The sequence below is a fragment of the Plasmodium gallinaceum genome (assembly GCF_900005855.1).
Source record: "Plasmodium gallinaceum strain 8A genome assembly, contig: PGAL8A_v1_63, whole genome shotgun sequence".
Lineage (NCBI taxonomy): Eukaryota > Apicomplexa > Aconoidasida > Haemosporida > Plasmodiidae > Plasmodium > Plasmodium gallinaceum.
The window spans coordinates 472,908-499,433 of NW_021628222.1; the positions used below are offsets into that span (position 1 = coordinate 472,908).

Sequence of the window (26,526 nt, forward strand, 5' to 3'; positions counted from 1 at the left end):
TCATGAAAATATAAATTATAATAACATAAATAGTGAAAGTATAAAAGATGAATGTGTAAATGATGAAAATAATAATTATACAGAAAATATATATGAATACTTTATAAATGATAAAAATATTCCCAATAAAAGTAGAAATTATGATGAAAATATAAAAAAAGGGAATTTTTCGTCTGATTACATTGAAAATTCTAAAACAGTGACGATTTATGATAACTCTGAAAAAAGTATAAAGGAAAACAATAACAACTACTCTTATGAAAAGAAAAAAACTATAAATGACAAATGGGAATATATAAATAAAGAAGAAAGAAAAGTCACCTATACAGAAAAAAATTTAAATAGTATAATAGATGATTCAAAAAATTATGCAGACAATAAAATAACGATGAATAATAATAATATTTCATATTATGAGAAAACACTACAAGATGAAAATGAAATTAGTGATATCTCGACTGACGAAATTTTAAGCGATTTGGATACAGAAAGTGATGAAGAAAAAATAGTTGAAGAAATAAGAAAATATAATGAAAATATTTACGAAAATTTCAATAATAATGAAATTTGCATACTATCTGAAGATATTAAGAGAAAAGAAAAATTACTAGAAGAAGAAAATAAGAATATATGGAATCTAAAAAATAGGTGTTCTAAAATTGAAAAATGTATTGAGATAAAAAAAAAAAAAATAACATATATAAAGACAAAAATTGATGAAAAAACTGGAATAGAATTAGAAGAAGAGGAGATTTGCAAGAATACTGAAATTAAAAATAATTTTTTAAAAAAAGAAAATAGAAAGTTAAAACTAGAAAGAGAAAAAAATAATGAAAAAATAATAAAAACTCAAGATGATTTAGAGAAATGTGAAAATGACATAGAAGAAATAAAAAAAAAGTTAATTTATAAAGAAGAAGAGTTAAATGAATGGATTAAAAGAGTCAACAAAATACAAGAAGAAGAATATGAAATAGAAAAATTTAGATTATCAAAAGATAAAGAAATAGGAAAATTATCTCTTAACCTTGAAAAATTGAGTGAACAAAAAGTAGAATATGAAAAAAATCTAAATAGCTTTAAAACAAAAAACATGAAATTAAATATCGAATTAAAATCCATTACTAATGAAATACAGGAAACAGAAAAAGAAAAAAAAGATTTATTTCAAAAATGGAAATGTATACTAGATTCTATAAATAGTAGAGATGAAACTATATTTAAATTTGAGGAAGATTTTAGAAAATATTTAAATAAAGAAAAAAAATTACAACAAAAATCCGAAAAAATAGTTTCAAATATAAATGCACAAAAAAGTAAAAACAATGAAATAAATGATAAAATAAAAGTATCTCAGCTAGATTTAAATAAATTAAGAAAAGAAGTTTCACAGGTTAACTATAATTCAAATAAAATAATTATAGAAAGGGATAACCTATACAAAGATTATGAAAGTGAAAAATTGAACCTTAAAGAAAAATATGAAGAAAAAAAAAATTTAGAAGCTTATTTAAATGAATTGCTAAAAGATTACGACAAACTTCTAATAAATCGTGAAGAATCAAAGAAAGAATTTATTAAAGAAGAGTTAAAGAATGTTGAAAAAAATGAATTAATAAAATCAAGCGAAAAAATATTAAATGAATTGCAAAATAAATTAAGAAATTTAATTTCGGAAATAAAATCATTAGATGAAGAAAAATTCTGTTTATCAGAAGCGTTACAGAAAAGCAAAAACGAATATTCAATATTAGAATCTAATGTCTTTGGTACTCAAGTAAAAATTAAACAAATTAAAAATAATATAAAGAAGATAGAACAAGAACTAGAAAGACAAAAAGAAATTTTATATAAATTTGATTTTCAAACACAAGTTTTAACCAAGAAACTCAGTGTTATATCAGGAATTAGCACTTTTGAAAAAAAAAAAGAAAATCAAAAAAAAATTACCACATTAGAAAAAGAATTGTCACAATATGAAAGTATTTTTAATACATTAAACAATGAAATTAAAAGTATTAATGTAGAATTGAAAAACATCAAAATTTATCAGAATAATTTAAAAGAAGAAAAAACTAATATTTTAAATTTATCTGAAAAATTACAATTAGAAATTAAGTCCTTAGAAAACACTCTAAATAATGAAAATAAAGAGAAAGAAAACATTATGTTAATAGAGATGAATTTAAAAATAGAACTAGATAAACTGAAAGCAATATTTTCCAAGCATTTAGATAATTTAAATCATTTAAAAGAAAAAAAAAAAGAAAAGTTTAAAGATGCCAAATTAAACGATCAAGATATTTCTGCTAATATTGAATCTTTAAAAATTATTATCAAGAATATAAATGAAGAAGTACATAAACTAAATATGCAGTTATATGATAAAAAAAATAGATGTAACCATTTGGAATCAAAATTAAATAGTATTATTGAAATGAATAAAACAGAAGAGGATGATAGCATTAATGATGAAAATCATAATAAATACATTTATTATAAAATTAAAATGGAAGAAGATACAATTAAACTAAAGGAAGAAATAAAAAAGATAGATGACAAAATAATAAAAGAGAGAGAAGAAACAAATAATTTTCAAAAAACATTAAATGATATCTTACAAGCAAATAAAATTTTCAATGACAACATAAATTGTATAGATCCTCAATATAAATCGCTTTTAAAAAAAAAAAATAAACTAAATAAAAAATTGAATGAAATAAATGAAGAAATAAGAATTACAGAAAAAAATATTAGTGATCACAATATGAAAATTGAAAATATAAAAAATGAATTAAACTCTTTACTATTAAAGAGTGAAAATATAGAAAAAGACTTAGAAATTTTTAAAGAAAATAGTAAGAAAATGGAAAATTTATTAAATGAATTATACACTAAAATTGAAAGAGCCTCTAATCATTTGAAAAATGTTTTAAGTATTAAACAGAAATCATTAAAAGTAAAGACAAAAAATGAAAGCACACATGAAATAGATAATAATATTACTGAACAAGTTTCCTTGGAAAAAAAAATCTTTAAACATATCCAAATGGAATCACTTAGAGAAAAATTATCCCTTCTTTTTGATTGTTTTAAAGATGAAGGAGATAATACACTTATGAAGGAAATATTTAATATTATAAAAACATGTGAATAAAGGTTCACTTTAATATGATTTTCACTCCTAATATAATATATCAATTTTATAAAAAATAAATACTTTTTTATTTTAATCATATATATTTATTTATAATAAAATATTTTGAAAAAAAGACATATATTTATAAATTTTGCTTTTTTTCATAGTTAAGGGAATAAGAAGGCATAATTTTTTTTTTCTTTTATGAACAAATAAAAATAAAGCATATTCCCCAATTAATTTTCTGGTATAAGTATATACATATTTTATTATTTCATTAAAAATTAAACTATTTTAAAGCCTCGTATGATTATATTAAAATATAAATGATGATTCATTATTAAATTTTATTATTTTTATTTTATTATTTTTCTGCATATATACATAAATTATTATTAAATTTTTTATTTAAAAAAAAAAAAAAATTTAGATATATAACAAAAAAGTGCATATAAAAATAGAGTAAAAAAGAAATATATATTAAAATAAATATATGCTCTGTAGTATGTATTTATATATATTCATATATATATATATATATAAAAAAATAAAAAAATACACAACAAAAAAGAAGATAAACAAAAAAAAAAAAAAAGTAAAAAAAAATAAAGAAAATTTAAATTAACAAATTAGATAAAATAATAAAAAAAAAAGAATAAAAGAAATAAGATGTTAGAAAGCACCATGGATGAAGTTCCACTTTTTTTATTTGGATCTTCAAAAGTTTGGTCTACATCTCCAGACAAAGAGTATAAGTCAACATTATTATTTATTATATCATCTGTTTTTTCACCATTTGGATCACGTACTACAGCGATTAAAGGAGCATTGTTATTTGAATCATATTTATTCACCGCCATACTTTTTTCATTCCTATTTTGTACATTTTGAACTTCAATTGCTGATAAATGTTTCTTTGAATTTTTAATAGTTTTCTTACTTTGTTCAATTTCCCTTAATTCTTCTAATTTTATTTTTTCATAAACTAAATTGTATTTACTAGCAAATTTGTTAACTAAATCTTCTTCTTCTGAAACATCTTTTATATCAGCACTATCAATTAATTCATCATTAACTAATACTTTTTTACAGTATGTTCTGGCATCTCTTTCTGGAGATGGTGTCATCAATATGAATGATTGAATTACAGACAAAATTACTGCTTGTGGTTTTATTAATAAACGGACTAACATAGTATTGTCATTTAAATCAAGAAAGGAGTTTTCTATAAGTTTTTTAATTCCTTCTTCATCTATGTTATTTGTTGGTTCATTATTTTCAAACTTAACAATATTTGTATCTTTTATTAAATCTTTTATTAAGTCTACAATATTTTTTGATTTTAGTGAACTGATTGAATATAGAGGATTGTTTAATACATTACCTTGAGATTTTGTATTCTTACTATTTTCTGGTGTATTTGATAATTCCTGAGGTTTTGTTATTACAATGTTATTATTTGTATTTGAAATTTGGGGTTGATTTTCTTTTATATTTATAACTGTGTCTGAATTAGGATTTGTAATTGTATCTGAAGTTGGATTTGTTTTTGTATCTGAATTAGGATTTGTAATTGTATCCGAATTAGGATTTGTTTTTGTATCTGAATTAGGATTTGTATTTGTATCTGAATTAGGATTTGTATTTGTATCTGAATTAGGATTTGTATTTGTATCTGAATTAGGATTTGCAATTGTATCTGAATTATGATTTGGATTTGGATTTGGGTTTGAATGTGAATCTGAATTTGTATTTGTATTTGCATTTGTATTTGTATTTACATTTGTATTTGAATTTGTATTTACAGTTGCATTTGTGTTTGTATTTATATTATCATTAGTCTCTGAATTAGTCTCTTTTATTTCTTTAAATTGGGCGAAAGAATTGCTACTGTTTGCATGATGGTGCTTATAACTACTTAAATTGTGAAAAACGTCTTCATTATTTAAAACTTCCGTTTTAGATTGCTCATTTATTCTTGTTAATATATGTTGAGTTCTATAGCTAGTTAATTTTTCATGTATATTTATTAATCTTTCAATCATTCCACCTTTTTCCAATAATTTAGTTGCAAAATATGGGAAATAGTAATAGTATTCTGAAAATGCATAAAATGCTTCGTTTAAAATATCTTCATTATTAATTTTTAAAATTCCAAAATTTTCAAATTCTAAACTATTTGACACCAAGTTTGATTGGCTACCGTTTCTTAATTCACAAAAAATTCCTGCAATTAAATGTTCCCTTTTTTTTAGAACATCGATAATTTTTTTAGACCACAATTTTTCTGACAAATCTACAACGGAAGTTCTTAAATCAGTAAATAATTGAATTGATGATCTATAAATTTCTTTTAAATCATTATCTACACATTTTAATAAAAGATTATAATGCTTCAATATGGTACTAAAAGTATTTTCTGATTCCTTTTTTTCAATGAATGATTTCAATAATATATTACTAAAAGCTATTTTAGAATGGCATAATTTTCTATATGTAAATTTATGTATTAATGCCTCATATTTACTACTAGAACATGGGAATGTTAAAGCCTTTTGGTCCTTTTCATGTATGCAAATGTTTGTAAATTTTTGTTCTGTGCATAGATAATCATCGTTCAATCTACTTTGTAATGCTTCCATTATAGTAGTAAATAAATCCTTTTCATTCAACAATTTTTCAATCATTTCCTCAGCCATCTTTTGGATTGCACATGAATTTTCATTATTTAAGGAATTATTTTGACTAACATTTTGGGCATTGTTTTGATCATTATTTTGGTCAGCTGTTAATGCTTTAGAATTATATGTATTTCTTATTAAAGCTCTAGTAGCATTGAATAAAGTGATTATTAATACAAAGAAGAAGAATATATTATATTTCATTGTTTATCTCATATATGATACTTTATTAAATAAAATTAAAAAAAAATAAAATATAATAAAAACAGAACACAATAAATTATTATAAGTCTTCTCCTTTGTACATATGTTCTGATGTGAATTTAATTTATTTACTTTTTTTATATAAAATTAATATCTTTAGTTCACTCTTCTATTTTTAATAAATATAAATTTAAAAATGGCAATATTCCCAACTTTTAATATTTATAGCTCAATTTTAAAATATTTTCTTCAGTTAAAATGAAAATTGAAATTTTTTTTATTTTTCTTGATGAAGATACCAAATAGCTGAAGAAAATTAAAAAATAACATAACAAAGATGTATTCTGTAGTATAATGCAAATGTTTTAAATTTATTTTATTAGAAGTGTAAAAGCAATGCATTATTTTTAATCTTAAAAATCAAGATTATACAAAAAATTTAAAAAAAATGATTATGTTTATTAATTCTTAATTTAGTTATAAAGGAAAAAATTAAAAATATTATTCATCTTTTATTAAAATAATGAACTTTTTCCACATGTAATTGCAAAATAAAAGTAAAAAAGTATGTTCAAAGAAAAAGAAAAAAAAAAAAAAAAAAAAACTAAAAAAAAATTAAATACAAGCAGAGAAAAAAAAAAAAAAAAGATATAAATATATATATATGGAAATTTTTGGCTATTTTTTAAGGTAAAATTAAAGAAAAAAAAAAAAAAAAAATAGATTTTTTCTGACATGTCATATATTTTGCAACAATGTATTGATAAACAATCCTTAAAAATACATAAGAAAAAAACATATATATCAGAAAAATAAAAATCTTAAAAAAAATTATTACATTTCAAAAAGAAAAAAAATAATTTTTTTTAAGGATAAAGGACACTTCTTTAACACAACATGAAAATATTAAAAAAATGAATACAACTTAAAATCATCAACATTATACTTTAAAAAAACTTCAAGTACTTTCTATAATGATGAAACTTTTTAGTAAATGAGATATAACAAAATTTGAAATTTTTAAATTAAATAATTTTTACATTTCCTCTTTTTTTATTTTGTAAAAATTGTTTCTCTTTTTTTGTAAATGAGTTGTATTAAAAACATGCAACTGATCCCATGGTTCACATTCAATTTTTGCGTGTGCTATAAAAAAAGGGATCAATGTTATTTTTTTTAGTTAAGAAGAATTCTAATATTTTAAGATATAAAGATCATTTAATTAAAATCAGGTTTATATAGTTCATATTAAAGTTATATAAATGAAATAATATATAAAAAAAAAATGAAAATTTGTCCTTAAAACTTGTATAAATTAAAACTATTTTTTTGAGAAACACGCATGCATCGAGCTACTTGAAAAAAAAAAAAAAAAAAAAAAAAAAAAAATATTAACCTTCAAATATCATATAAATCAATATTATTTCTGATTATATTAATTTTTAAATTAATTTTGTAAATATACCTAATTTTTTGCTATAATAAATGTAAATAAATATAAGCTAATGGCACATTTTAGTAGCAAAAATTTTATTTTGGTTATCTGTACGGTAAAACAAAAAGGAACGTTTTACATTCATGGCTTAAGAAATGTGGTTTCTATTAATACGGATAAAATTTTTATTTAAAATAAAATATATATTTCATAATTTTTGATAGTTATTTTTAAAAAAATGGATAATGGTATTTTATGAATTCATTTGTATGTTGTGAAATTTACACAAAAAAGAAACTTTCATATTTTTTGCATGTATCATTATACATATAAATGGATACGTTTTAATGCTAATCCTAGTTTTCTATTAGGTAATAAATAAATTAAAAGAATTTACATGAATAAAATTAAAAAAAAAGTTAATAAAAAGAACCAAATCGTGTAATTTTAATGAAGTTGTAATATAATAAAAAGTTCAAATATCCTTAATTTTTGATTTTTATTTCAATTTATTCTTGAACATATGTATACACATATGCAATATTAATTTAATAAGAAAATCCCAAAATTAGAAAAATTAAAATTTTCCTTTTTATATATCGAAAAAGAAAAAACAGATGAACTTTCACTAATAAGACTTATTTTAACATGGTTTTCAAGATAAGTGAAAAATTTACATGATCAGAAATTAATCAAATTTATTTTAAAGGATTAAGGAAAAAAAAAAATTCGACTAGTTTACTAAAAATAAATATAAGGAAGTTTTGCAATATAATAAATATATTTTTTTGTAAAAAGAATAATAGTAAAAAATGAAATAAATAGAAGTTTATTTGAATAAATGACAAAAAAAAAAAAGGCTTAAATAATAAAAAATAAAATGTACTTGAACAAATTGTAGATATCAATATATAATTATATAAACAAATAATTATAGTCTGATAAAAAAAAATTGTATGAATATGAGCAAATTTGTACATCTATTTTTCTTAAAAAAAAAAAATAAATAAGTAAAAATAATATTTTATTTTTCTTTTACATTCTTTTTTTTTTTTTTTTTTATAAATTAAAATTAAATATGATCATCATTATAAAATATTTTTGAAGTATTTTCAAATGTTATAGGAATATATAGAAAACATATTTTATTCTTCTAAATTTTCTTCATCATATAAGTCTCCCTGTAATATTCTAATTACGCCATTATTTTTAATTAAATCATCTGAAATTAAACTAACATAATCATATTTACAATTAGGGCAAGATTCATCAGTATTGAATTTTTCAATTAAACAATTTGGACATTTTAATCTGGCAACTATAAAATCTAAATTTCCTTCATCTTCTAAATTTTGTAAATCTACGTCATTTCCTATTGAAATTCCATCTATTAAAATTTGAGGTAAAATAACTCCATTTTCATTAGTAAGTAATAATTGATCTTTCTTCCATTTAGTAAATAGCTCTGTGTCTTTTAAGTCTGTGAATATAAATTATTATAAGAAATGTATTATATTGTCTAGGAGAATAAAGAAAAAAAAAAAAAAAAAATCTTACTTTTTGCTGTGCTTGTATCTCTATTGGTATCTATTACAAAATATACATACTTTTTACAATTTAATAAATTTTGTGCTCTTAAAGATGAAAAAAATGATGCTTTTATTCCTCCAAGTGATGTCGTTATTAAAACAATTTCTGCTTCTTGCACTAAAATAGTTAATTTTTTTTTATTTTTTCCTTGCTTAATATAATTTTTTTAGATTTTATAATTGTAATTTTTTTTTCTTTTTTTTATTTACTTAATAAGGTTTCATTTTGCTCTAAATGAAAAAGAAAAAAAAATTTTTTGAATATATTTATAATCTCTCAAGAAATTTCATAATTTTTAAAAAAAAAAATTTTAAACTTACCATTATGGCCGTAATCATTACTTGTATATTTTGTTTGTTTATCATTATATCCAATATTTTCAGAATCCATTATGCATAAATAAGTATTTTTGAAAACTTATTTGGGATATTTAGATACTCAGTTTTTCAACTAAAGAAATAAGTTATAATATATGTTTTATTATATAAAGTAATAATATAATGTAAATGATTAAGAAATACTTTATGTTTTAATTTAAAAATATAATGGAGAATTAATAAATTTTGAATTTTTCTATATAGAAAAAAAAAATTTTTTGTAAACATTTATTTTTTAAAACTTTAAATGTTGTAAAATTCTGTAATTTTTTTTTTCATTTCGAAACAAATTATATAAATAAATAAATAAATATATATATATACTAAATGATATGTAAAAAAACTGTTATCTATAATATAATATGTTAATTAAAGTATTTTCAATATATTACATTTTACAAATTTTATATTACGATGTGTACGAAAAAGGAAAATATAAACGAACACACTTTTTTGCTTTTATCTGAAAAATAATTTAACAAGAAAATAAAAAAAAAAAAAAAAAAGAGGGTTCTTCTACATTTTGTAATATTTTTAATATGATACTGTTTAGAATGATTTTCTCATTTTTTTGTTAATTTATAAAAAAAATTAATAAAATGTATTTACCATATACAGTTTCTACATATTATCTATTATTTACTTGGAGCCAATGTTTTTTTTTTTTTTTTTTTTTTTAATTTTTAAATGCTTTGTATATGGATATTGGTTTAAATAGCACCATAACATGACATTCAAATTTTAAATATATTCTAATAAAAAAAAAATTTAATTAGTAACGTTAAAATTTTGTCTTTAGAAAAAAATAATTAATAAAAAAATAAATGAAGTTATTTCCCATTTTTTTTTATTTCTGAGTGTTTTAATAATATAATTTGTTGCAACATTTATTGTTGTTGAAGTTTTACTCACAATAAAAAATAACTTTAAAAAAAATAAATAAATGAAAACAGATTATTTTAAAGGTAAAAAAAATTGTTACGAAAATAATTTATTGCATTTGATATAAAAAATTTTTTGTTTTGTTTCTTCATTTTATCATTTTTTTTTTTTTTTTTTCTTTTTGTGTGTGCGTGTTAATCTCTTTGGATTTTTTAAAATGAGTATTATTCTTTTTTTTAATTTTCTGATCAACTTTGTATTGAATAATTAATTCAATTTTTCAATCAACATACAATTTTCACCAATTATTTTTAGTAAGTTTTAATATTTTCTCTTTATCTTATAAAAACTTTCTGTATAATTTTGTGTTTACTCATTTATAAATAATTATGCATTTTTTTTAAGACATTGTTCTTAAATATAAAAAGTAATTTTGGAACTTTTATAAAGTATATGTTACCTTTTTATAATTTAGAAAAAAAACTTTTTAATGGGAACATTTAAAATTACTTTTTTTCAAAGTAAAGATTGAAAAAATATATATATATAAAATAAAGATGATTACAAGTACATGAATTTTTAGTTACAAAAAATATTTTATATTTTCTTATGGGCTTTTAAAAATAAAAAAATTAAGTATAATTAAAATTTAAGAATAGGGGAATTATTTTTTTTTAAAATATATATATAAAGAATAACTATTTTAATGTAAATTTAAATTAATATACATATTATTAATTAAATATATAAAAGTTTCAAGTTTGATTTAGACAAAAAAAAAAAAAAAAAAAAAAAAAAAATTACATGTACCTATTCTTTTAATATTTTAGAAGAAATTTTTATTTATAAAACTAATTTTTTTTGTTAAAAAAAAATTGCTCAATGTTTATTAAAAAAAGCTAAAATTAGTGTTTTTAAATCATTTTTTTTTATATCTACAGCTAAAAAAATAAAATTATTTCTTAATAATTAATTTAAATTACATAATTGTTAAAAATGATCTAATAATACTAAATTATCAGTAATTATGATGAATATTTATCTTTATTCTTATAATAGCTTTAGTCAATAAAACAAAATTTACGTACATTTGTGATTATATTTATTAGTTAAAATTTTCATTATTTTAAATAACACATACAACCCTATTAATCTCATTTATCATTTGCTAAAATTATTATCTGTCAAGTATTTATGGAACACATATAATACTTTGTATTTTTTATTTTTTTTTCAATAATTAGAATGTAACATGTTTTCCAATAAAAATGAAAAAAAAAAAAAAAAAAAAAAATAAATAAATAAAATATGTAAAGGATATTTGAATTTTTTTAAAATTAAAAAAAGAAAAATATAAAAATAAAATATTCATATACAATTGAAAACAAAAAAGAAAAAAAGAAAGAAAAAAATTTCAATTAAAAATACAAAAGTATATATTTATATATGATTTTTTTTGTGTAGATAAAACTGTCACAAAAAGGTAATCAATTTTCCTTATTTAAAAAAAAAGGCCATAATAACATAATCATAAATCTATTAAATTATAATGTAATATCCATTAGAAAAATAAATAAAATATGTAAATACATAAAACGATGAGTGAATTAAAGTTCTTGAATTTCAAATAGCACGTAAAATTATTTCGATCATATTAAAAAAATAATAATAAATAATTGAATAATAGGTATTTTAAGATAATATTTGAAATTAATAGAGGGAAAAAAAAAAAAAAAAAAAAAAAAAAAAAAAGAGTAATGTATATAAATATATAGGTAAAACTAAAAGTGAATAGTTTAAAATTATATTGATGTAAATCAAAAAAAATATATGTGGATATAAAAATAATACAGGCATTTCTATATACTCATTTTAATTTTTTTGATTCAAATAAACAAAAAGATGGAACTATATCAAGAAGAAGTATATGATAGGGCAAATATAAATATTAATGTGATAATTAATGATAATATAAAAGAAGTAATTATAAAAAATCTTAAAAATAATATAAAAGACAAAAATATTAGAATAAACAGCTATGATTATAGTAGCATCAATAAAATAAATTATTTTATCAAAGATTCTATAAATTCTGAAAATAACATGCTACATTTCTGGATAAAAAAAATTAAAATTATTGCATCAGTTATTATTTTTTGTATTGACTGGCAGAATATAATTAATGGTGATAAAAATGATTTAAATAAAGAATGTCCTATTGAGAAAAGTATTAAAGATATGAAAGAAGATAATGAGGAAAATGAAAATAATGATGAAATAAATTTAAATGAGGAAAATACAAATGATGAAATTTTGATTAGTAAAGTTTTAAATAAGTGTAGCATTCAAAATGTCGAATTTATGAATGAAATAAACAATGATTTAATTAAAAAAATAGATGAAATAAATAAAATAATTATGAAAAGAAAAAAAATGTGTAAAATCATTTTATTAGTTATATTACCAGAAAATACAAAAAACACAGAAGAATATATCAAGCACATCACTTTGTTAAATTCTCAAAATATAAATGCCATATTTATCACTTTAGGTTTAAAAGAAATACACAATAAAATAAAAAAATTAGAAAATTTATTAAAAGATTGTATTAATTCATTTTTTAAACAATATATAGTTAGTTATGAAAGTAAAAGTAGTAAAAATCTGATATGCTTCTTTAATTATAACTTTAAGAAAGCTTATATACTAGAAATGCTAGAAAAATATGATGAAAGTATGAAAATATATGTAAATTTATGCAAAATATTTTATGAAAACATAGGGAAAAAATTATTTTCAGATATCGTAAAATTTTTTGAGTATGTTATCTTTTTTAATTCAATTAGCATAAGAATGATATACATATATTTACATTTTAAAGATGTTAAGAAAAGCATTCACCATATATATACGCATAATAAAATAATTTTTCTAGCATTAATGAATAAAAAATTTACATATGAAAAAAATGATAAGTTGTTAGAAATTATTAATGTTTTTAATATAACTTGCAGTCATGATTTTGTGAACTACATAAAGTATTCTGCGCTTGATGATGTAAAACATAAGAAGACAATGATATTAAATGAAGATTGTTTGAGTGAATTGGTTTATATTTTATATGATAGAATAATTAAAGAATATCTATATTATAATTTACTCTCATGTGTATATTTTTATTTTTACAGAATAATTAAAAATATTAACATTAATATTCACGATGTAGCTGTATATGGCCTTTATTGCTGTTTTTGCATTCATTATAAAATTAAAGCACTTAAAAAAAGAAAAAAATTAATTAATGAGTTTAGAAACATTAAACTTGATACTTACTTTAAAATAGCTTCAATTTCCCATTTACACGATTTTATTTTAAATTTTTTAATTGAAATTTTTCACATAATAAGTATAAATAATATTTATAATTTATCTGTAATTATTATTTATTTTTTGTGTATGATATATTTTGAAAAAAAAAACTATATATTTTGCTTGTATTTATTGTTACAATTTTTCAACCATAAAGATCCCTTTTTTATATTAAGTTCATTTGATACCGTAATTCTAAAGGAAGAAAAATGTGACATAAATGATTTTTATACATCTCTAGAAAAATTTAAAGAAGAAAAAACTTATCTTAGAAATAGGTAATTTATTTTATTTTAAAAAAAAAAAAAAAAAAAAAAAAAGAAAAAAAAAAAAAATATTTTTATTTAATATATGAACAATTTTTTTTTTTTTTTTTATATCATTATTTTTACAATAAATATATGTATACACAATTCATTGTATGTATTTATTATTTACTTCTCAGAAGAGGAAACTATTATGGATGCTTGATACTTTTGGTAGTAAATAGCTTAGGATTTTTATTAAATCATGAAAAAATAATAACAAATATAGATAAAAATATTTTAAACAATGAAAAATTTAACATAGTACATTATGAAAATTTATTTATCAATATTTGCTTTGAATATTTGAACATATTAATAAGTAATAATAATCAAAGGGAACAAATTGAATTCACTGAATTTATTACTTCATATTTTAAGTTCATAAATAAAGATTTCTTTTTTCATAAAGAATTAGATATATCAATATCTAATATATTTATGAACTTATACTATTTAATTGATGAGAATAATCTTAAAATTTTTTTAAAAATAAAAAATAAAAGCTACACTAATTTTATTTTATTTCCGTTTATTGGAATTTCAATAAATAATAAACTGTCATATTTTAAGTTAACTTTTTCAAACATTTATGAAGATATTTTTTTTTCGTATGCAGAAAAAGTAAGTTATGAAAACATAGATGAATTATTTTTAATTGATTATTTATCCAAGGAAAAGAGATTAAATCATGAAAATAGTTGTATAAATGATCAAAATGTGATAAATAAACAAAGTGTAAAGAATAGTGAAAAGTTATTTTTAGACAAAGAAAATTTAATTAGTTTATTTTTATGTAATAAAAAAGGAAATGAAATTGATATTAATCATGTTGAATTATATTTACATATTTATAATCAAATTATAAAAATAAAAATAAATAAAATTTTCACCTATTGCTTAAGAAAAGAATATTTAGAAAAACTAAATATTTTAGAAGAAAAAATATCAATTAAGACAAATAATAATATTTATCTAGATCATAATGATACTAAAAATAATTTAAACATAGTATCTGATAGTTTAGTTTTAAAAAATTCATTTGGAGAATTTAATCCTAAAGAAAATGACATACTTAACGAAAAATCAATAATAAATAATATTAATTATGTTGATTTAAAAAATGTTAATCAAGATGATAACATTGTATTTGAAATAAGGAATAGTAATGAAATAAATAAGGCAGATTTTTATAAATTAAAGAAAGGGATATACCTAAATAAATATAAAAATAAAATTATATTTAATAAAAATAAATATTTCTATAAAAATATATTAATTAAATATGTGAATTATTTTGTCTATTCAAATAATAATATTTTATATTTAGGTGAATATAATATTTCCTATATTTTTATTAAATGCTCAAAATACATTCAAAATTTTGAATTATATTTTTCATTTATCACAGAAGACATAGAAAATTTAAACTTTTATTTATTAACGAAAAATAGTAATATAATAGGTGTTCAAAAAATTAAAAGTGGGGAAAAAGTTAAATTCACTGTAGATAAAAAGATATGCAAATTTTTTCAAAAAAGAAATAATATTACAAGTTGTTCTAACTATGTAAACACTAATAAAAAAACATTAAAAAATAAATTATATAAGAAAGATATTAATTATATGCATACCACTTGTGAGAATGTTAATAATGATAATGATAATGATGATAATGACGATGATGATGACGATGATGATGAGGATGAGGATGATGATGAGGATGATGAAGAGGATGAAGATGAGGATAACTATAGTAGTTATAATGAGTATAGTTATGATAAAAATAAAAATATAAATTCTATGAAAAATGTATCCAGTGTATCAATTAAAAATAATGAAATAGATGAATTCATTATTGATAGAACTTTTCATAAATTATTAACAGATGATTTAAATAAAGAAATGGATGAATTATTAGAAAAAAAAGAAAATGATTTGTTTTTTTTTGAGATTAAATTGAATAAAAGAAAAAGAAATATAGAAAAAAAACTTAAAAAATTATATGGAAAAAGCAATTTTTGTAATGAATGCTATATATCATATAATATTAGAAAAGAAAAAAAAAATAGAAATAAAATTTTTTCATTTTATTCAAACCAAGAAGAAAAATTAATATGTATACCATTTCTTATATATCCAAAAAATTCAAAAAATTCAAAAAATATAAATGTAAATTTTGAATTTTTTTTCAAAAGTGTTTATTTTAAAGATACTTTAAAATATTCGATGATATATTATATTGAACCTTCAATAATAACAATGGTAACAAAGATGAAAGTATTAAACGATAAAAAGAAAATGAATGAAAATACAGGAGATGATTATATAAATAAAATGGTTAATAATAATGAAACATGTAAATTATTGAAAAATCATTCTAAAGAAAAAAATTACAACATTGATACACTTAATGATAATAAGAACCAAAAAATCTATAATGATTTAAATTATTATTATATATATATATATAATAATAATATAAATAGTATAGCTATCAAAAATATAACGGGTAGAAAATTAAATGACATAATCCAAGTTAAATATAAAAGTACATACTGTGATTTAATAAAAACTTCTAATGAAAACATAAATATAAATTATCAATTTAATTATAAAAATTTACTTTTTCCATTTAACAAAATATTTAAAGAAGTAACTTTTGTTTATTCAATAAAATTACCATACAATGATTTAGAAGATGTAAAAGAAATAAATTTCATAAAAGAACAAAAAAAAAGCAAAATTAAAATAGAATTGATTTACTCTAAAATTGTAAGATATAATGAAACTTTTATTGTCGAATCTGTTATAACTAATGAAACAAATATTACTGAAGAAGTTGTTATTTTTCTATATGATAACCAAAAACGAAGAAAAAAAGCATATCATGATAAAAATAATTTAGAACGAACAAAACAAAATAGAAAAATTCAAGACGTTAAAAAAAAAAAAATACATGAACACAAAAACACATTTGGAAGTAGTTCTGAGTTTTCTTTTTCAGATGATTTAGAAAATTTAATTGATCATGATTATTCCTTATCAGTTGATGAAGATGACAATTATAAAAAGGATTATATAATAACAGGTGTTAAAATAATGAAGAATATTTTATTACCTTATCAAACAATTCGATTAAAATGGGCTTTTATTGCATTTACATATGGTAATATAAAATTACCTAATGTATTAATAAAAAGAAAAACAAAAATAAAAAATAATATAAATGTTTTCTCATCACCAAATATTGAATTATTCGTAATATAGTTCTATTATTTTTCATAAAATTATATTCATACGTTTAATGCCTTTTTAATTTTTTTTTTTTTTTTTTTTAATTTTATATCATTCCTTTTTATTACCCTTTTTATGTGTTAAATAGAATTACCTTTTTTATAGTTTATTCTTTTTTTTTTTTTTTTTTTTTGTTTTTTTTAAATAATTTTATATTTTGGTATAAGTAATTTTTCTTTTATTTTACAAAAAATATAGTAAAAGAAAAGGAATACAATTTTTACATATATTTTTGAAATATTAATCAACTTTTAGTAATAATTTTAAGTATATTTTTTAATATTATTTTAAATATATAAGTTTTTTTTTTTTTTTTTTTTTTTTTTTTATTACAATATCACAATTAATAATTAAATAAAAGAATTTGTCGGAAATGTTTTAAAACATTAAAAAAACAAAAATGCATAATACAGATAATAATGCATAAATTTGTTAACTAAATATACTTTTATTTATTAAATTTTTGTATTTACGCGCATACTTTTAATTAAAGTTGTGTTTATTCTTTTAAAAAAATATTAAGAATTGGAAGATTGATTTAAATAGAAGCTAAATAAAGCATTTCATAAAATTTGCAATTTTTATAAAAAGATATTAAAAAAAAAAAATTTTTTTTTAATTATTAATATACAGATGTAAATATAATATTGCATTATATTATATATATATGTATATGTATTTTTTTTTTCCTACTTTTAATTAACATTCTTCTTTTCTTCATTTATCATTCTCTTTTTTACAAATATTGAAAATGCCTCAGTGGGGTGCAGGTAATTCTAGAGCTATAGAAGCGAGACTCAGAAAAAAGTTAGAAAAAGACAGAAAACAAAAAGAAATTGAAGAAAAAAAATTGGAAGAGTACTGGAGAGATGATGACAAAAAAGTTCAAGCAAAAATACAAAGAAAAGTAATTTTTTTATATATTTAATAAGAATGATTTATTTGAAAAAAATTGTTATTTATTTTTTTATTTTATTATTTTTTTTTTTTTTTTAGACGGAAGCAGAAAATAAAAGGCAACAAAAACTAGATAGAAAAAAAGAATTAAGAGCTCTTTATGGAGAAGAAGAAAAATCTATGAAATCTAATAAAGAAAGTGTAATTATTTATATACCTTTATATTTCTAAAGAAAAAAAAAAAAAATAAAAAGACTTTTATACAAAAATATTATTATAAAATTTTATATTTTTTTATTAAATTATTATAATTTCTTAAAGTACTTAAAACATAAATTAATTTTTTTTTCTATTTAGAAAACAACTAATACAAAAGTTTCTCAAGCAGAAATCTTGCAAAGACTGATTGAAGAAAAAAAAAAGGAGCTGGAAGAAGAAAAAAAAAAAAAAGTTAAAAAAAATTAAGACATAAAAATATAGATAAAATAAAAATATAAAAAATTTAAATTAAAATATATTTTTTACTTTCACAAGTTATTATTATATGATATTTATTATTAATAAACCTATAATTGTTTTTTTTTTTTTTAGAATAATATAAATGTACATGAAATGGAACTAGAAGAAAATATAAACCACATACAAAGAAATGAAATGAATGATTATGATGAATATATAAATGGTAACAAAAAACAATTATTTTAAGTTTTACAATATTAAGTCTACTTTTGAACAATTTAAAATTTAAATATTAAAATTTTTTTTTCCTTTTTTTTTTTTTTTTTTTATAGCAACTGGGATTGATAATGCTATTTCAGCATTAGAGAATATATCTTTTGATAAAACTAAAAAAGTCAAAGTTGTAAGTTGAAAATATGTTAATTTTTTTTTTTATTTATTTAAGAAGTCTTACATGTTTTTATTAATTTTTTTTTAAGGCTTATAAAAAATTTGAAGAAGAAAATTTACCAATTGTTAAAGAAGAATATAAAGGATTAAAATTATCTCAGTATAAGCAGATATTATGGAAACAGGTATAGTTAAAAATTTGTATTAAGTATATTAATTTTTACTAATTGTTAAAAAAAAAAAATTTAAATAATTAAAATATAGATATCTTTATATTATACATATATTTTCTTTCTTTTCTTTAGTTCAAAAAATCTGTAGATAATCCACTGAATCAAAAAGATTAAAAGAAATTCAATGGAATGAATGAAAAAGAGAAATATATTATTTATCAATATCAATTTTTATTTTATTCTATTTCTATATTGTATTTTTTTTGTTTTTTTATTTAAAGAAAATATACTGATAAAAAAAAAAAAAGTTTTAATTGGAACTTACATATATATACATTTTCATATGTACTAGTTTGCTTAATTATTGATTTTTATATGCATTCACAGTTTATATTTTATTTTATTTTATTTTATTTTTTTTTTTTTTTTTTGAGTTATAATTTTTTATGAATTATAAATTTTTATGAAAAGTAAAAAGGAAAAATATTAACATAAAAAAATAATAAATATATTATTGAATTATATTAAGAAAAAATATAAAAAACATAAAAAGAAAAAAAAAAAAAAAAAAATGAAATAAAACGTTAAACACTGAAAAAAATTCTATAGGAATATTATTTTAATAAAATTAACACAATCAAAAAAAAAAAAAAAAAAAAAAAAAAAAAATATATATATATATCATTCAAAAAGTAATATGATATAATTAAATTATAATAAAATTAAAAAAGATTACAATATAAATATATCAAAGTTAAAATCCATTACTTATTAAAAAAAAAAGTAATACAATTATAATTATAACATAATTTAAAAATAGTTCATATTTAAAAGAAATAATAAAAGTGTTTAATTATTTGAATTAAAATCTCATAAAATAAATGTTTAAAAGTAAAGAATAATTTAAATAGAAGAGAGGATACTTAAATAAAAAAAAGAAAATAAAAAAGTATAAGGGGAGTTTATAATATCAAGATATAACATATTAATTGGAAAATTCTGTTTCATTTTATATACATATATTTACATTTTTATTTAAATGGAAAAGGTGTTATCTTCTATAGGAAAACTAAGTGTAGTTGCAGGTGGTTTAAGTTTAATTCCTTATACTTTTATTTATGATGTAGATGGAGGAGAAAGATGTGTTATGTTTAATCGTTTTGGAGGTGTAAGTGAAAAAACTTACGGAGAAGGAAGTCATTTTTATATTCCTTGGTTTCAAACTCCATATATTTATGATATAAAAATGAAACCAAAAGTCATTAACACAACTACAGGAACAAGAGATTTGCAAATTGTTACTATAAGTTTAAGATTATTATTTAGACCTCATACACAACATCTACCTTACTTGCATAGCACTCTTGGACCAGATTACGATGAAAGGGTTTTGCCATCTATTGGAAATGAAGTTCTAAAAGCTGTTGTTGCAAAATATAATGCAGAATCATTATTAACACAAAGAGATAAAATATCAAAAGAAATTAGAGAAAGTATTACAGCAAGGGCTAAACATTTTAACATTATGTTGGATGACGTAGCTATCACTCACTTGAGTTATGGAAAGGAATTTGCTAAAGCCATTGAAGATAAGCAAGTAGCACAACAAGAAAGTGAAAGAGTAAAATTTATTGTTGCAAAAACAGAACAAGAAAAAATTGCCGCAGTTATTAAAGCTCAAGGAGAAGCAGAAGCTGCTAAATTAATTTCTACAGCAGTTAAAGAATATGGTAATAGTTTATTAGAAATTAGAAAATTGGAAGCAGCTAAAGAAATAGCTGAAAATTTAAGTAAATCAAAAAATATTACATATTTTCCATCTAGTTCAAATATATTATTAAATACTAAAAATTTATAAAAAAAAAAAATAAAATATTGTGATGAATTAAAAATGAAAATTATTAATTATTACTATAATCATAAGCATAAGCATAAGCATAAGCATTTTGATCCATTTATCGATAAAATACTCTTTAAACTAAAATATATTATAAATTATGAAAAATTAAAAACATATTATAAAATTTTCATGAAGATACTTTTTAAAATTATTCATAGAATAAATCATAATATGTAAATGACACTTTTTATGAATTATATTCATGATGAATTTAAATATTACTGAAAGAAAGATGCTAGATTACCTTTAATAAAATTACACATTGTTATATTTTAATTACTATTTTATACCTTTAATTAATATAAGAAATATGTGAAATTTTTATTATATATATATCACTTTTGATATTTAATAAGTATATATTTTTGTTCGATTAAATGATAACAAGAAAAATTATTTTAAAAACAAGAATTTTTACTTTTTTTTTTTTTTATTATTAATCTTTGGAATAATAAACTTTTTAATACATTATTTTTTTTTTTTTACACAATATTAATTTTGAAATATTCTTATATAAATTTCATATATGTATTTTTAAGGTCTTATTATTACTTGTCACCTACGTTTCTAATCTTTAATATTCTATTTTTTTTAATTTAAATTGTTTTTTTTTTTTTTTTTTTTTTTTTTTTTTATTTATATTTTCAAAATAATATTTATTTAATATAATAAAACATTTTAAAGAATTTATTAATCGAAAAGCTGAAAAAAAAAAAAAAAAAAAAAAAATGTAATAAATGACATATTTATTCTACAAATATAAAATTATTTCTCTATATTATTTATTGATGATTGTAGAATTAATAAGAATAAGGAATTATAAAAATAAAATTTTTTTAAAATAATATATTTATATTGAAAAATATTTGGATGAAAGAAAAAATATGTATAGAATACTCTTTAAATATTACTTTTCGTAAAATTAATTTGAGTTCACAATATTTATAAATGATATGAAAACTAAAATAAAAAGATTATTTGAATTATAATAAGAAAGTAGGAATTGTTGGATGTTTTAAGATGCAATAATGTTTCAGAACATTTACAGTATTCACATATGCTTAGCATTATATATATTATTACGTGAATTTAAAAGAATTAGAATAATTTTCAAATAAATTTAATTAATTTATGTAGTTTTATATGATTAAAAAGAAAAAAAAAAAATCTAATATAAAATTAGAATTAGGAAATTATAATACGCCTATTATTGCGATTTTTTTTTTTTTTTTTTTTTTTTTTTTNTTTTTTTTTTTTTTTTTTTTTTTTTTGTAATATTAAATAAAATATATAATTATATATAAAAAATATAATATTCATATGCATATATTTAGTAAAATAATAAAAAATTATTATATTATTTCAAAAAATATTATGTTTCTAGAGAAATCTAAATTCCCTATGAGTTAAATTTTTTTTTTTAAGATAGCTAAGATTTTTAAAACATTTAGGATATATAAAATACACAATTTCATCTTTTTTTAACATAATTTTGTTTATTTTAATATTCATGAAAGAGATTTTACATACTCATTAAATAGTTTATGCCTCTTAAAAATATAGAAGTTTTAGATATACTTAAAGAATTTTGGCATTTTAAAAAAAAATTCAGTAATTAATAAAAAAAAGAGAAAATAAGGACTACGTTATATTAATTAATACTATTTAAAAATTAAAAAAAATATACGAAAGATGTTAAGAACATTTTGTTTATCTTATAATTTTCATCATGAAAGTGATATAGGAGATTATCTTATTTACAATTATTTTCATTACAGTTAATTTTTAAGAGATTATAATAATTTAGACTTATTCTATCATTATATATTTATTAAAATTTTCAATTAGAATATGAATTAAGTAAAGAAAAAAAAATAATGAATATAAATGCAATTTCAATAATATTTTTAGAGTATTATTGTGTTATCCTACGTCTATTTCATTATAAGAAATTATATAAGAACTCATTACGTTAAGAAATTATTTGAATTTGTAAAAATTTATTGAAATAACATTAATTTTTACTGTATCTTCATATAATGTTAATACAAGATGGTAAAAATTTTATAAAGTTTGAAAATGATAAAAAATATCATACTAATATATATAAAATATATGATCAATGTATAGTAGCAAGAAATTCATTAGAAAACTATTTTAATTATTTATATCATTACTTATTTACTAAAATTTTATTATGTGATATAAATGGTTTTATGTTAAACGTTAAAAAATTATATATAATATATGAATCATTTTATGATTTTATTAATGAAATAAAAAATATTTAAGAAAAAAAACTAATTTTTCATATATATTAGAAAAATGGGAATTTTGAAGAAATGAAGAAAATAAATTAAAAAAAAAAAATATGATAATACTTTATTTAATATCTTTTAATTGGAAGAAAATAATGAATCAAATAGTATGAATTTGTCTACCTTTACAAGAAAAAATTTTGATAAAAATTATAACTATAATGAAATTAATAAATTTAAGGAGGAAATATGTGTATATAGAAAAAAAGAAATTTAAATATTAGTAAACAACGAAAAATTCAATACAACTTGTGAAAAAGACAAAAAGTTATCTTAAATTTAGTAGTTTTATTTTAAAAAGTAAAAAGGAAATATGATCATAAATTACTTTATGAAAAAAATTTACTTTTTAAAATATGTAAAATATATATTAAGGAATCATAAATAATCATTATAAAAATTATTAAAAAAAAACATATAAACCCTTAATATTTAATATTATAAAAAATTAAAATGGATACTCCCAAAAAGCAAATATTTAATTATAAAAAATTATAATAAAAAAATGGGCATTATATGATCTATAGGAAAGTTGAATTTTACATTATTAATCAATTTTTTTGTAGTTATTCCTTCATTAATTAAATAATAACTAGACAAATAATATAATTTAAATATTTTATATGGAATTTAATTATCATAATTTCTTGTGACTAAAAAATATATAAGTCATGAAGTGAAGTTAAATTCTATAAAAATCTAAGAACATTTTAAAGAACATAATATATGTCATCACGTTATAATTTATTATGTAAGTTTTATATTTGATAAAATAATTTTATTTCTTTGAAAGAGATGAATGAAATTCATAATTTATATAATAAGTTTTTTTTTTTTTTTTTTTTATTCTTCCATTTAGATGAATTATTTTAAGGTAAATTAAAGACTTGCTAAAATATGTAGTTTTATTAACATCAATTTTATTCAACATTCGTTCACAATTATTTTATAAAATATGAAAAAAAAAAAAAAAAAAAAAATTCAAGAAATATTGAAATTTTTAAAATAAATTGTCATTATCTTCAAAATTAAATTATATGAAATTTCTGCTTTCTGAAGTAAATGCAAATGCTCACATAAATAATATTTTTGTAATAAATATATTTTTTAATATTAAATGCTTAATTTTAGATATATATTTTATTTTAAAAAATAAAAAATCCATATGTAAATTTAAATGAAATATATACGTTACTAAAGCTTTATTATTCAAAAAAATTAAAGGGAATACTGATTATGTTCTTTACATTGTATAAAAAAAATTCCCATAATTTCCTTTTTATAAAAACTTTATATATTCCATAATTTCTTTTAATTTATAATTTTACTTTTTAAACATGAAAATAATTTATAATTTTAAGCATTTTTCTTTATTTTGTCTTACCTTTTTCTTCCAACTTTTAATAATTGCTGTTAATGATACTTTTTTATTTTTTTATTTCGTCTATATATTTAAGATGGTTTTATATGTATTAAATTTTTTATATTAAGTCTTTTAATTGAGTTGTATTTTTTTTTTATTTAATAATTTAAAAATTCTCATTTAATACCACTTTAAAATTTTTATTTTATACTCTTTAAAAAAAAAAACTTTCACTACATGAAAAAAAAATTTTCAAAAATATATATTTATTCATATAATTGTTCAAGAAAACAACTTAAATATTCTTTTTAAAAAATTAAGATTAATAGATTTTTAAAAATTTTAAAACAATATAAAGTTTTAAAAATAGCAATGTGTTTAAGAAATTTTTATATACACAAATATATTTTCTTAAGTTATAATACAAAATAAAAAATGTAATTTCAAACATGTGCATTAAAAAAAAAAAAAAATAGCAGAATAAGGAGTTAAAAAAAAAAATTTTAAACAGTATCATATGTATATTTGTATTTTCATTAAAATTAAAAATGTAATTTTTTTTATAAAGTTTTTTTGATAAAATTTAAAAATAATTTTTATGTATAATAGGAAAAAAAAAAAAATTAATTTATGAATATAATTATTGAGAACTTGATATTTAAGGAAAAGTTTTTTAAAATAATAATAAATTATATATTTTTCAGGATTTGGATTTTCAAAAGATAAAATAAATAGTTATATATATATATATATATATAAATAAAAAAAAAAAAAACTAAAAAAAACATGATCTCTATAAATATTGAATCATACTTAGAAAGTAATTAAAAATAACATATAGATAAGAGAATTTTAAAAAAGTATTTCATTTTCATATGATTATTAAATTTTTTTTTTTTTTGTTAGATGAAATATTAGTAATAACGAATGACAGTAGAATTTTTACTGGAAAATTAAAAGGATTTGATCAAACAACAAATATAATACTTAGTAATTGTTTTGAAAGAATATATAAAGACTCATTAGAAAAAATTAGTCTAGGTTTATATATAATTAGAGGAGATACAGTGTAAATTAGAAAAATTATTTTTGTATTTAATTTTTTTTTTTATTTTGTTTTTCTTTTGTCAAAATACTTTGAAATATATTAACTATAATTTTACATAATATTTAGAACTATGTTTTTTTTATAAGTTTTGAATCTATATTTTTTTTTATAAAATTCTTTAAATATTCCTTTTTAGAACTTTAATTGGAGAGATTGACGAAGATGTAGATAAAAATATTTTACACGATAAAATTAAGCCTGAAATTTTAAAGCCAGTAAAATAAAAATAAAATAAAATATAGATTACATTCTTTTTTTTACTCTTTAACATATTAATTATATTATTATTATAAAAATGAGAAACTTGACGTTGCATTTTTATATTTTTCATAAAAAGATTGAATTGTAAATGCATACACTATTTAATTTCAATGGTTATTTTTTTTCATTTATTGAATTTCTTTTTTTTTTTTTTTTTAGATTGTGCACTAGTTTTTATTATATAAATATCACTATTTGTAAAAGTGTAATGAATTTTAAGGGAAAAGTTTAAATAGCATAATAAAATAATATTTTTAATAGTCTAAAAAAAATTTCTAAAAGCAAAAATAACTATTTATATTAATAGTAAATATAAAAAGAAAAAAGTAAAAATTTTATTATAAAATGGAGATTAAAAATGAAAAAAAAATGTAACAA

The 26,526-nt window shown here is 17.8% G+C and overlaps 7 protein-coding genes across 7 annotated transcripts in view; 5 read left to right on the forward strand and 2 right to left on the reverse strand.

The window, feature by feature from the left end:
• PGAL8A_00122000 (conserved Plasmodium protein, unknown function) overlaps positions 1-3,157 on the forward strand; it is a gene marked incomplete at both ends in the record, with an annotated part of 3,261 nt that extends 104 nt beyond the window's left edge. Inside the window, one exon of the mRNA XM_028674733.1 lies at positions 1-3,157. This exon is cut by the window's left edge and continues 104 nt beyond it. Coding sequence (XP_028526335.1) covers positions 1-3,157 — 3,157 coding nt within the window.
• A 611-nt stretch (positions 3,158-3,768) lies between these two features.
• PGAL8A_00122100 (GPI-anchored micronemal antigen, putative) lies at positions 3,769-6,024 on the reverse strand (the record flags this gene model as incomplete). The annotated part of the gene is made up of 1 exon (XM_028674735.1): positions 3,769-6,024. One exon carries the CDS (start codon positions 6,022-6,024, stop codon positions 3,769-3,771), a length of 2,256 nt encoding a protein of 751 aa, XP_028526336.1.
• Positions 6,025-8,604: 2,580 nt separating this feature from the next.
• On the reverse strand, positions 8,605-9,439 carry PGAL8A_00122200 (conserved Plasmodium protein, unknown function; the record flags this gene model as incomplete). The annotated part of the gene is made up of 4 exons (XM_028674736.1): positions 8,605-8,939; positions 9,017-9,166; positions 9,259-9,279; positions 9,370-9,439. The coding sequence occupies 4 exons, from the start codon at positions 9,437-9,439 to the stop codon at positions 8,605-8,607; spliced, it is 576 nt and encodes a 191-aa protein (XP_028526337.1).
• Positions 9,440-12,210: 2,771 nt separating this feature from the next.
• On the forward strand, positions 12,211-17,252 carry PGAL8A_00122300 (conserved Plasmodium protein, unknown function; the record flags this gene model as incomplete). The annotated part of the gene is made up of 2 exons (XM_028674737.1): positions 12,211-13,955; positions 14,123-17,252. The coding sequence occupies 2 exons, from the start codon at positions 12,211-12,213 to the stop codon at positions 17,250-17,252; spliced, it is 4,875 nt and encodes a 1,624-aa protein (XP_028526338.1).
• A 778-nt stretch (positions 17,253-18,030) lies between these two features.
• On the forward strand, positions 18,031-19,372 carry PGAL8A_00122400 (conserved protein, unknown function; the record flags this gene model as incomplete). The annotated part of the gene is made up of 7 exons (XM_028674738.1): positions 18,031-18,186; positions 18,276-18,377; positions 18,534-18,626; positions 18,768-18,858; positions 18,968-19,038; positions 19,115-19,210; positions 19,331-19,372. 7 exons carry the CDS (start codon positions 18,031-18,033, stop codon positions 19,370-19,372), a joined length of 651 nt encoding a protein of 216 aa, XP_028526339.1.
• Positions 19,373-20,237: 865 nt separating this feature from the next.
• Positions 20,238-21,056, forward strand: PGAL8A_00122500 (prohibitin, putative; the record flags this gene model as incomplete). Its single annotated transcript, XM_028674739.1, has 1 exon — positions 20,238-21,056. The coding sequence occupies one exon, from the start codon at positions 20,238-20,240 to the stop codon at positions 21,054-21,056; it is 819 nt and encodes a 272-aa protein (XP_028526340.1).
• Positions 21,057-25,565: 4,509 nt separating this feature from the next.
• Positions 25,566-26,319, forward strand: LSM8 (U6 snRNA-associated Sm-like protein LSm8, putative; the record flags this gene model as incomplete). Its single annotated transcript, XM_028674740.1, has 4 exons — positions 25,566-25,599; positions 25,686-25,848; positions 26,024-26,102; positions 26,308-26,319. The coding sequence occupies 4 exons, from the start codon at positions 25,566-25,568 to the stop codon at positions 26,317-26,319; spliced, it is 288 nt and encodes a 95-aa protein (XP_028526341.1).
• Positions 26,320-26,526: the final 207 nt, after the last annotated feature.